Source organism: Perissodus microlepis, chromosome 11 (assembly GCF_051167445.1).
Source record: "Perissodus microlepis isolate ML-2025 ecotype Zambia chromosome 11, ASM5116744v1, whole genome shotgun sequence".
NCBI classification, from domain to species: Eukaryota; Metazoa; Chordata; class Actinopteri; order Cichliformes; family Cichlidae; genus Perissodus; species Perissodus microlepis.
Window position 1 is genome coordinate 22,065,135 of NC_140471.1, and position 12,252 is coordinate 22,077,386.

The 12,252-nt window shown below is 40.3% G+C and overlaps 1 protein-coding gene across 2 annotated transcripts; it reads left to right on the forward strand.

The window, feature by feature from the left end:
- Window positions 1–246: 246 nt before the first annotated feature.
- Window positions 247–12,087, forward strand: prpf3 (PRP3 pre-mRNA processing factor 3 homolog (yeast)). 2 transcript variants are annotated; one of them, XM_084943214.1, is made up of 17 exons: window positions 247–427; window positions 853–1,006; window positions 1,560–1,690; window positions 2,098–2,265; window positions 2,373–2,459; window positions 2,565–2,851; window positions 2,971–3,089; window positions 3,191–3,378; window positions 3,482–3,648; window positions 3,746–3,828; window positions 6,202–6,345; window positions 6,437–6,536; window positions 6,631–6,744; window positions 6,861–6,979; window positions 11,025–11,102; window positions 11,196–11,251; window positions 11,350–12,087. In XM_084943214.1, exons 2-17 carry the CDS (start codon window positions 862–864, stop codon window positions 11,497–11,499), a joined length of 2,136 nt encoding a protein of 711 aa, XP_084799340.1. In that variant the 5' UTR covers window positions 247–427; window positions 853–861; the 3' UTR covers window positions 11,500–12,087. The 2 variants fall into 2 exon arrangements, with proteins under 2 accessions (XP_084799340.1, XP_084799341.1); XM_084943215.1 differs by having other exon boundaries at window positions 2,589–2,851.
- The last annotated feature ends 165 nt before the right edge of the window (window positions 12,088–12,252 follow it).

The window sequence follows — 12,252 nt, forward strand, 5'->3', positions numbered from 1 at the left end:
GTCACACCCACAGGACAGTTTTAATTCTAGAAAAACCCTGAGCTATGGGCATAATGCTATAACGACACAATGTTAACGTAGTCAAGGACGAACTTTAACTGATAAATAAATTCCAAACTGTTTCAAAACTATTTGGGAGAAATACGTTTTACCTTGTGGAGAACATGGCTATTTCCATACATGTGCAGATAGGTGGAAACACCGCACACTTGAAACGAAACGACTCTGCGAAAAAGTCCACGAAGAAGAAGCTGCATCCATTTCCTGTTCCGGGGCTTGAAACAGAAACGTCGTGCGGACGCGCGACTAAACAGAAAGTTTTGCAGAAAACTTGGCACGTTGAGTGTTTTACACGTCTAAGTCTTCATCGTTTTTATTTGACCTCCACGGCTTAAACGGGCTGACTACGACAGAAGAGTAATCTAAGGTTTGTAAGCCTCATGAAGTAGTTATTCCCCGGTGATGGTAGCTCGCGTACAGCGGTGTGCTAACGTTAGTTAGCATCTAACCAGGGAGGTTTGGCGGATGTGATTGATTTAGCAATGTATGTTGCTACGGGCTGGCGCTTTAATTTAATCAGTCTGACTTAACACTCATCAACTAACAAAGTGCAGCAAGGTCGGAGTGACTGACTGTTGATGTGGGAGTTTTTATTAGTTGGAAACTGGTGAACGTCTGTGTCAGAGCAGCTGTAGCTAAGTGGATAAAGGACGGCGGGTTTTGGAGCTCATGTTTGGGACTATCACATTTGTGTGATATATGACTAATCATGGCCAGAAATCACGAAGATATTTAAGTGATAACCATGCTCAGTAGCGATAATCCATGACATAAGTATTTGATGTTCTGCAGGATTGGAGGATGTCTCTTCCAAAGCGGGAGGTGGAGGAGTTGAGGCCATGGGTGGAACGCACTGTGAAGAAGGTGCTGGGTTTCTCGGAGCCCACTGTGGTGACTGCAGCATTGCACTGTGTGGGAAAGGGACTAGACAAAAGGAAGACCATAGGTAAGTTCGGAGAACCAGCCAAAAGTGCCTCTGACATCAGAGGTATATCCCAGGGTGATTTGTTTTACCGGGTTACAAAATGCACCCATCATTGAAGAGAAACGAGTCCAACAGCTGTCTGAAAACCTATCTGGCCTTCTTAGGAGTATTTGGCATGACTACCAAGCTGTGGGTTCTTAACATAGTGCAGACAGCCAGCCCACAAAATGATGGTGTGAAGATCTGCGATGTAGCTATCAGCAGGGCTTGTTTGCAAAGGTAATAGATTTGCTGTCCAGTTAAAATACTCATGTCATTTGTTCATTCAAATGAAAGATTGTGAGTACAAAGAAAGCTGCCTATTGCTTTTATTTGTTTGGTTGTTTATTTATTTATTTCATCTGTCTGGGAAATAATTGCTCGGTCTGTTAGACTGTGACTTCTGCAGGTGCTGTAGTTTAAATGTCAGTATTGGGTTTTCATAGTGTGTATTTTTATGTGGGTATTTAAGCCATTCTGTGGTAACATTATTTTCTTTTCAGGGTGTTACTTATTTCATATTTATTGTCCTCAGACCAGCTGCGTCCTTTTCTCGATGACTCTGCTGGAGGCTTTGTAGAGCGACTTTTTGAAGCCCTCGAGGAGAGCCGCAGCACACGTGGGAACAAAGGATCTGGAGAAAAAAACCGCAAGAGAGAACTTAAGGTAGCCTAACATCATAGTAAATGTTCATGCTTTATATTATCATTATATAACTGAATAACTAGATCTGAAGGTGGGGAGTTTTCTGACAAGAAAACAGACTATATTAACATGCAAAAGTGACCCGTTTAAAGAAAAATAAATACATTACATTCAATGCATGCAGTGATTAGACTGATTGTGTTAAGCCTCAGTTTGATTAACTTAAACCTCAATGTAAACATCCCCTTACACTTGATTTACTCCTGCATTAAGCTTAATTGAGGTTTCACTCAGATGGCACTTAACTTTAGTTCTACATGGACTGCACTGATACAATACTGATTATTCTTACGTAAACTTTAATTGCTGCATAAGATATTTATTTTTTTATTTTTATTGGTGTTTGTGTGTTTGCCGGCTGTACTCAGGATGTGTTTGGTGAAGAGGCTGACACAGGCGCAGTGCGAGAAACTCCCGAGCCAACAGATGGCACAACGGCAAAGAGGAAACGAGTCCCCCGTTTTGAGGAGGTGGAGCAACCTGAGGTGATACCAGGACCTCCATCAGAGAGCCCCGGCATGCTCACCAAAATACAGGTGCATAATACTTGGTGCAATAGACAGTAGACAATATATATATGTGTAAGTATAGTCGGTTTATTTTCTTCGTCAGTCACCTCTGAATCCTTTTGCTGTCCTAACAGATCAAACAGATGATGGAAGCAGCCACAAAACAGATCGAAGAAAGGAAGAAACAACTAAGCTTTACTGCTCCAGCTCCTGCTACAACAGTAATGAGATTTCTTTCCCATAAAAATACATACTGAATAAAGAACTGCAGTCTTTTCAGGTTTTAAATTCTATTTAAAACCTTTCTAATTTCTTTCTGACTCTAGCGGTTGCCTGTTCCCACTCCACAGTCACAGCTGGATGGCCCTCCACTCTCTCGACTTCTTGGCACTGCTGGTGCTGCAGCAGCTGGTGGTGGGTCATCCATCGCTCCCTACCAGGCTGCCAGCTTCATGAATGATGCAATTGAGAAGGCCCGTAAAGCCGCTGAGCTACAGGCTCGCATTCAGTCCCAGTTAGCTATGAAACCTGGCATCCTCGGAGTTTTGGGGAACACTGGGCCACAAAACTTTGTGGCACTAGCTAATCTACATGCCATGGGGATTGCTCCACCGTAAGTGATGTCAGACTATAAATATACGATTTTAAAATGTGCACAAGACATGAAAAAAGTAGGTGATGTCTTTGTGCTCAATTGACATTGAACTGCTTTCTCTTTATGTGTAACTACAGCAAAGTAGAACCCAAGGAGGTGAACAAACCGACACCTCTTATCCTGGATGAGAAGGGAAGAACTGTAGATGCCAGTGGCAAAGAGGTTGAACTCACACACCGCATGCCTACGCTCAAAGGTACATACATGGATACACTGATCCAGTATTTGTACACAAACATACACAATGTGTTTTCTTTGTTTTGATATTCCACAAAACATTTTTCTTTCCCTGTGTAGCTAACATTCGAGCAGTAAAGAGAGAGCAGTTCCGCCAGCAGCTGAAGGAGAAGCCCGGAGATGACTTGGAGTCCACATCCTACTTCGACCAGCGCGTGCCTGTTCCTCCAGCTCAGCGTGCACGCAGGACTTTCAAATTCCATGACCAGGGACGCTTTGAGAAGATTGCTCAGAGAATTAGAACTAAGGTTGGTACAACCCTGTCCCAGTTGTTTGAAAGAGAATATTTAGAATTTAAGAAAAAGAAAAAGAAAGTTATCATATGTCTCTTGTCTCTCTTGTATGGATCAGGCCCAGTTGGAAAGGTTGCAGAATGAGATTGCCCAGGCAGCAAAGAAGACAGGAATCCAGGCTTCAACCAAGCTAGCACTGATTGCTCCTAAAAAGGAGATTGGAGAGGGACAGGTTCCCAATATTGAGTGGTGGGACTCTTTCATCCTGCCTTCCAACATAGACATGTAAGAAATCAAAATTTGATCTTAAACATTGAGTTTGCTATCAGGAATGTGTGGAATACATGGCAATAATGTTTTTTGTTTTGTTTTTTATTTTAAGAAATTCAGACACAAAATTTGAAGCGTTAGAGCTGTTTGGTGTGACCAGCCTGGTGGAACATCCTGCCCAAATGAGCCCACCAGGTAAGTCTATAGGAGGTAAAATGTGTAAGTTAAAAGAGATTTTGTCCTACAAAATCATTATTAACTGTTAAAAATGTCCTTACGCCGTAATGTGCAGAAGTCTTGAGCCACCACTCAGTTTAATTAATTAATATTAATATATTTAGCTATTAAAATGGTAAATGGGTACAGTGAGTCATTGAAACTTGTGCAACCATACATACAAATACAGTATATTAGGGCTAAACACAGGCTTTACAATTCTAATAGGCTTGAAGGTCAATATGTGGTATGAGCAACTTGCAACTAGTCTTCAGGAAAAGTTCTCCAGGGTTCTTGAAGGATATTCAAAGCTCTTCTTTGGATGTTGGCTGTCTTTTGTTCTGCTCTCTTGTCAAGATGATGCCACACTGCTCCGATAATGTTGAGGATGGGGCTTTGGGGAGTCCAGTTAATGACTGATGGTGTTCCACTGTGTCTTTTTCTGTCCAGCTTTTGCTGCATTGGCAGCGTGTTTGTCAGCATTGTCATGCTGAAAAATAAAGCTGTTGTCAGTAACATGCTTTCCAGATGGCACATTCATAGTCTATCAAAATCTCAGCAGTTTTCTGTGTTCGTAATTCCATCAGTTTACGAATGGAATTTTCCAGCACCACAGACTGAAATACAGCTTCAAACCATAACAGAGCCTCCACCGTGTTTTACAGATGGATGTAGACACCACCAATGTTCCCTCTAAGCTGCGCGCGTGCGCAATTGCGCTCTGCTGGCACGGTCTCTGCGCACAGAAAATCTGCGTTGCGCACAAAAAAATCTAACCTGAATTGAAATTAAAACTTTAACAATTCTGTTTTGCAGTGTTAGTCAGTGAGTGACTGGCTGCTCCCGTATGGGATTAGAACGATGCCACCTTATCCCATAGTTCAGCCAATGATCAGATTCACATTCGTATATACGCAGCTAATCAACGTCGTTGACAGGCTATGACAGCGTCCTTATGCGCCGACACCGGTGTTTTAGCTGGCAAAGCGGCGTGGCTGGTGTGGAGTGAAGCCACGTTAAAGACAACATGTACAACCATTGGAGATGTGAGCGGGACAGACGGAACAATTGACGGAAAAAATGTGGACTTTATACCAGTTTTTAAATTGTGTTGATAGGCCACGTAAAACCAGTGTTATGATAAAAATATCTGCAATATTTGGTTTTCTTCCTGAATACTATCGTTGTTTATATTTACTGCGGGAAGAAACTGTAAAAACTGCGTTTTATAAGGAAAACGCTCGAAAGCACTCTCCGCCTGTGAGCAAAGACAAAACCAAAAAAACCACACCCTTTCCTATTGGTCGAAAAATGTACCATGTCGACCAATCAAAAAATGATATGGCAACATGGCATTTAGTTGTTTAGGAAGGGGGAAGTTTTAGGAGTGACGGCGGTGTTTTGAGATGTGAGAGATTTGCAACATTTAGCGTAAATCTTGTGTAGTTAGTGTGTAGTGTAGTCAATAGTTTTGTTGTGTGTGTCAGAACAATGAGGCGACTGCTGAATGTTACAGGTGTTACAGGAGTGATACATCTCCTGTTGTCAGGCCTGCAGGAATCAGGCTGTTGTTCTTCTTTATCTCATAGTGGATAGAAATTACTTTTTGGAGTGGCACAAATAATTTGTGTGGCATCAAATTTGATGCAGAACAGCTGATTGTTCTGTAAATAGTTTGAAATGTTTATTTAAAAAAACACCTTGGCTGCATTTTTAGGTAAACAGCTGCAAAAACCTTTGTTGTTTGCATAACTCAGTTACTTTTTTTTAGAAGTAACTATATAATTAAATTGCCCAACATTGGTCATTATATACTGTATTTTGCAGACAGAGTTACATGACTCCATGTAACTTGGATGGATTTGATGCTGGTGTGACCACAGTGCACACATCTACTGTTGCTCACAGTGGTCCAAGGGACCGCTCAAGGAGTTTGTGTTCGCTCAGACATATGAAAAATTAGAGGGAACATTGGACACCACCTCTCCCCTGATCTTCTCTGTGCATATAGATGTTGATATGACCTACTCATTTCAAATTTGGATTCATCACGCCATAAGATCTGTTGCTGATTTTCAGTCCAGTTCGTGTGTAATTTGGCATACTTCAGCCTATCCCTGTTTTCATTCCTTATTAATCGCTTCTTGACAGTTTGTTCATCTGCTGTAGGTTTTAGTTTTTTTTATTTCATTGTATTTTTTTAAGAACATACTTGAAAAACATTAATACATAATAAATTAAATAATAATAAAAAATAATAATTCTTAACATAATCACACACCTTTCAAATATCTTAGTGGTGTTTATGTATCACTAGCTGTTATATATATTCCTTTCTTTTTTCCCCTTTAGTTGACACAGATAAGCCAGTAACTCTAGGTGTATACTTGACGAAGAAAGAACAAAAGAAACTTAGACGGCAGACACGGAGGGAAGGACAGAAAGAATTGCAAGAGAAGGTTCGTCTAGGACTGATGCCTCCACCAGAGCCCAAAGGTATGCATGTACAAATCACCACAATAAATAAAAGTTATTATAATGAAAGATTAAACAGAATTCAACTGATGTTTGCTTTGATTATTTTCAGTGCGGATCTCCAACCTGATGAGAGTCTTGGGGACGGAGGCGGTTCAGGACCCCACAAAAGTAGAAGCACATGTTAGAGCGCAGATGGCCAAGAGGCAAAAGTCAGTAACACAGATAATTTCCATATTTATCCTTTTGTTTATGTTTGTAGAGGCTTTCCTTAGGTTTTGTCTAACATTGCCCTCTGCATTTCAGGGCCCACGAGGAGGCCAATGCAGCTCGCAAGCTCACAGCAGAGCAAAGAAAAGAGAAGAAGGTCAAGAAGTTAAAAGAAGACCTCACTAATGGTGTTCACATCGCAGTGTACAGGTGTGTGTTTAAAGGGAGCGAGCTCATAAGTACAATACAGTAGTTAATAGTAAAATGTATAATGCTAAGTATGTTTGTTAGGAAGTGTGACTGATTTAAGCATCTTCCCTACTCAGGATTCGAAACCTGCAAAATCCTTCTAAGAAGTTTAAAGTGGAAGCCAATGCCAACCAGCTATACCTGACAGGCACAGTTGTTCTGCACAAAGATGTCAACATTGTTGTGGTGGAAGGAGGTAAGTGATGACACCGACAGATGCCAAGACATGTTTTATAGTTTATTACCCTTAATGTAATAAACAATTTTCAAGTTTCCCTATTCCTCACAGAGTGTTTAGCAAGCGTTTGCAGACAAGTTGGCTTCTTCCATGCAAACTACATGCAACTGCAGCAGCCTGTTAGTAACCAAAGCAGTCACAAGAATGTTTTTGCTGGAGCACAGTATACCTTTTTGTAACCAGTGCCCCCTTGTGACTCCCAGCAACTGCTGGTGAGTCTCCAACTGTTCTAAGCCTGTGTCACTTAGCCCTTAATGAACAGATTCTTGTATCTATAAATACATGTCTGGTTCTGCATTGGTTTGCTCTCATGAACGGTCTCTAGGGCTGGGTGATATGGCTTAAAATCCATATCGCGGTATAATTTGAAGCATGTGCGGTAACGATATATATCGCGATATAGTCTTTTCTTCTGTATAACGGATTTTACACACTATAAGGCACACTTAAAACCCTTTAATTATCTCAAAAATTGACAGTGTGCCTTATGTATGAATTCTGGTTGTGCTTACTGACCTCGAACCGATTTTATGTGTTACACGGCGAGCAAAAATCTGTTTTACAGAAAAATGTTTTAGTACGACTTTGGTAAGCTATGAAGGCGCACCGCTTGATGGATTGTCTGAGCATTACAGCTACCATAGTCAGGAGCCTTGTGGAGTAATCTGGGTCCAAAATAGGGCTGCCACGATTAGTCGACTAGTCACGATTACGTCGACTATTAAAATCGTCGACGACTAATTTAATAGTCGACGCGTCGTTTGAAGCTTTGTAAGATCCCAAAAGACGCAGGAATAAGTAGTAGGATTTAAGAGTGTAATAACGCACTGAAACAGAAGATGGCAGCACTGCATGTACAAGGATGCCAGCTGCTGTTAAACCCCGAAGAAGAAGAAGGTGTGTCCCAGAATTCATAGCGCAGCCCAGCTCAGTTTCCAACAATGGCGGCAGCTAGTTAGTTTTAATATTACTCTTATTATTCTTTTTGGGTCACAAAATAAAGTTTAACATATTTTCAGGCGAGAATGTAGCTGTGTAAACTTCAAATATCTGCTCAGTTTGTCAAGGCACCACATACTTTCAAAAGCGCTCCGACGTTTTCGGAGACGTCTGTTACCCACTAGCACGATAGCTAGCTGGGGGAAAGGCTCACTAGAGCCCGTGAGAACACCGGACTCCTGGCAAATCGTTTTCAAGCCCACCGCCGTCTTTCGCTACTCAGGTTAAACATGATATATAAGTCACTTAGATAACTTGTTATGTTATTGTTTGGCTTTTTTTAGTATTTTATTTGTTCCTGAGTGAATCGGTTTGGCTGAGATTAAAGTTATAGTTTTTACACAGCTGAATAAACATCAAGCAGACAACTGATCATCAGAAGTGTGAGATGCTCGAGAATTTACTCTGGTGTCCTGTTATATTTTAGATAGCAAGGAGTTTATTAAACTTCACCGAAACAATCTGCAAATTTCATTAAAATTTAATAAACTATCATTTTGCCTTTATTTTTAGTTAGCACATACCTTAAACACTTAAAGCTGCAAGCTAATGATAGTTATATGAGAGCAGATGGGTGCTGGTGCAATAAGTTGTACGTTTTACGTCCAATGGATTTGATTAGTCGACTAATCGCAAAAATAATCGGTGACTAGTCGACTATCAAAATAATCGTTTGTGGCAGCCCTAGTCCAAAACTCCATCTCCTTCAGGTCCCAAAGTCAAAGGAACACTGCGGCATCACTGAGAATTAAAAACTGTCTAAATTCTTTCATCTTTAATAAAATGATCAGTGTTGCTGCTTTACCAGGTGTAACAATTAAGTTTAACATCCAGGCATCCATGAAAACAGAATTTATTAAATTCAACGGAGTTAGAAGTTAGCAGGAAGTTAGCCTGCTAGTTTCCACCTAAACATGATATGCCATGTTCTGACTGAGAGATTAATAAAAAAAAAATTTAAAACGTACAGCTCTGCTATCACTTCCAACATAAATGAAGACAGAAAAGTAAACAGCAGTGACTTTTGTAGGGTTACTGAAATCAGACTAGCTGGTATATAATGATGTCCTACGTGATCGCTAGCAAAACGTTAGCATAACATTAGCACAGTAAAGCTGACGGATGAACGCTAACTTTTTTCCACTCGATAAAAGTTAACGGGAGGGATTCTGGTGGTTAGGGACAAATGCAATTGCATTGCAGGATGCTATAAGCGGACCAAACTTCAGTCAGGAGAACAACTGAGATAATCCATCCACAGTAAGAGGTTAGTCATTAATATACTGCAACAACATGGGAATAGAGCAGCAGCGAGAGAATTCAGCATTAATGAATCAATGGTATGGAAGTGGAGGAAGCGCAGTAATTTGCAGATGATGTTGTTTGCAGCCGCTGCAATGCTTTTGACCAAAACAGGTGCAGTGCAGCTCGATGACACCCTCAACATGCGCTATAGCGGTAGAGGGGTATAGTCAAAATCTCTACCGTTGGCCAAATTTATATCGTCTCTACCATATACCGTTTATACCGCCCACCCCTAACGGTCTCCATAAAAACTGTACAGCTATATGTATTTCTTTTTATGAAAAGGATTTTGACTAGAATTCTATTTGTTAAGCTATGCAAATTTCCAGACATTTACTATCTGCTTTTGCATGTGCATGTTACAGCTAGAATATAGAATGAGAACCAGAAATGCAATTAAAATCGTCTATTCTGAATCTGAAGTTTCTGCAAAGCTCTTTTTAAAAGTAATCTGTAGATCATTTGTTATAAAGCTGCTCATGAGCCCTTAATCACAAGCTTTTCCCCAGTGCTAATTTGCCTAACTGCTAGGGTGTGAAATGTTAGTGAGAGCCCAGTGTATGAATGTAATCATTTAATTCTTGAAGTTGTTCCCTTTGGTTCTAAACTACTGAAATCATGTAGAAGGCAATTAATTGGGTTCTACAAAATTTCTTTCCTGGTACTGCTTCAGAAATTAAAGCAATGGGATAAACGCAGTCAGAGTTTAAGGTCTGTTCTATCCACTACTCGGTGTATTACATTTGGGGCTGCTAAAGGATTTCATAATGAAGGTTTGGGATAGACAGCTGCATGCTTTGTGCTTCTTCTCCTCATCATCTTTTTGGTTGCTCCCTTTTGGGGTCTCCACACCAGATCATCTGCCTCTATCCCTGTCCTAGGGGTCCTCCTCTGTCATACCAACCCTTTGCATGTCCTCCTTCATTACATCCATAAATTGTCTCTGTAGCTTCTTCTTTTCCTTCTGTTTGGCCGTGTCATCTTCAACCTACAACTGTTAGATTGTTAAGGTCATAAAAAGTTGTCTGCAATGTTTTATGATGGAAGCTACAAGTCAAAAACACGTCAGTCAAGCAATAAAGTTTTTCTTTATGTATTGCTTCTTACCCTCTTCTACATGCATTTTGCTAGCCCATGTCCACAACCTCTTAAGTTTGCATTCATATCCATAGTTTACTAAAAAATGTGCCTAGCGCTTAAAACGGCGTTTCTGAAATCCTCCTAATTTTTGACATTCGTATCTCTTTTAAAATTATTATTATTCACTATTAGCATTTTAATGATGTATCCGAGTCAAAGTAATGTAAGGGCCTATCTCTGCTAACACAGGGTGGGAGGTGGTGTACAAAGGACAGTTTGCCAGTGCATCATCACAACAAAAATAAAAACAATGAATAAATTAGGAAGCGCTTTCATAAAATATATATAAAGTGATGTACAAATTTACCAGAAGAGCTATTTACTTTGACACTGTCATGGAATGAGTGGCTCCATAGTGTTGGGGTTTATGCGTTTGCCCCACAAATGAAAGATCTGCAGCTTAATCCCAGGAGGAGAGACAAATCTCTTTGGGACTTACAAGTAGTTGGCTTAAAATAGTGCTTTAATGTATTAGACCCTTCATTTCAAAACAATGAATAGAATGAGAAGAGGACTGGATTGGAATTGGGCCTAAGTCTACATTTCCCCCTCCTTTTAGGGCCCAAATCGCAGAAAAAGTTCAAGAGGCTGATGATGCACAGAATCAAATGGGAGGAACACAACAGCAAGAGAGATGGTGAGATTGTTTTGAATTTTGATTCTTTATGCAAATGCAAGCATATACAGTATTTTAGTGAGATGAAAATCTCTGCCTTTTATTCCTAATTAGATCCAGATGGTGATGATGATACGAAGAGGAACAACAAGTGTTGGTTGATTTGGGAGGTGAGTGAACATTTTGCCTTCTGTTGCGTACTCACTTTTAATTACAATTTGTTTTTTGTGATGTTGCTCAAGTGTAATGATTCCTTTTGGTTCTTTAGGGAACAGCTAAAGAGCGTAGCTATGGAGAGATTAAGTTCAAGCAGTGCCCCACAGAGAGCATGGCCAGAGAACACTTCAAGAAGCACGGGACTGAACACTACTGGGACCTAGCGCTGAGCCAGAGTGTGTTGGAGACCACAGACGACTGAAACTTGTCAGCGGAGTATCTAGTTTCAGTCAGGGCTCTCTTCCTACAAACCTCCAGATCAACAGCCTCACAGCTAGCCAGCCTTCACTGCTGACTGTCTGCTGCAGGGGAAAGAGGCAATATCAAGAGACTTGAACATTGAAAACAAGGAACAGTGACCCTGTGTGGATATTTTTGTGAGAATGTGTGACCGATCAGGATGTGTGTAGGAACAGTATGTATGTAGGTCTGCATCAGTGTTCATCTTTTTGGCTAGTAGAGTCTTCTGTTAGATATTTCCTGTATTATTGAATACAGTCTGGCAGATTGTATTATGTTATGGAAATCATTACATGAGACGTGATGAGATGACGAGAAACTGTCAGGTTACGTAAAGATTGAAGTTTGGTGAAAATAAAACTGCTTTGACTAAAGCACTTCAATAAAGAGATGCCCCACACATTTAGAGAAAACTATCTTTCACAGTTTAAAATGCCTCAATGTGTTTTGTTTTTTTTGTTTAGGTAAAAGGAGGAGTTTGATTCAGTTGTTGCTATATTTCTCTGTACAGTGACCATCTTAAATAAACCAACTTTAAGCGCCGCCTCCACCACATTTTCTGTAACTGAATTATTTTATTAATATATAAACTATATATTAGGTTTTGGTAGTGCACTGTTTTCTTTTGCGCTTGTGCTTGTAGCTCTAGTTTTGCTCTCCTAATAAAGTAAAACAGGGGGGCGTGTTTTACCCCCAGCAGTCCTCATTAGTTTAG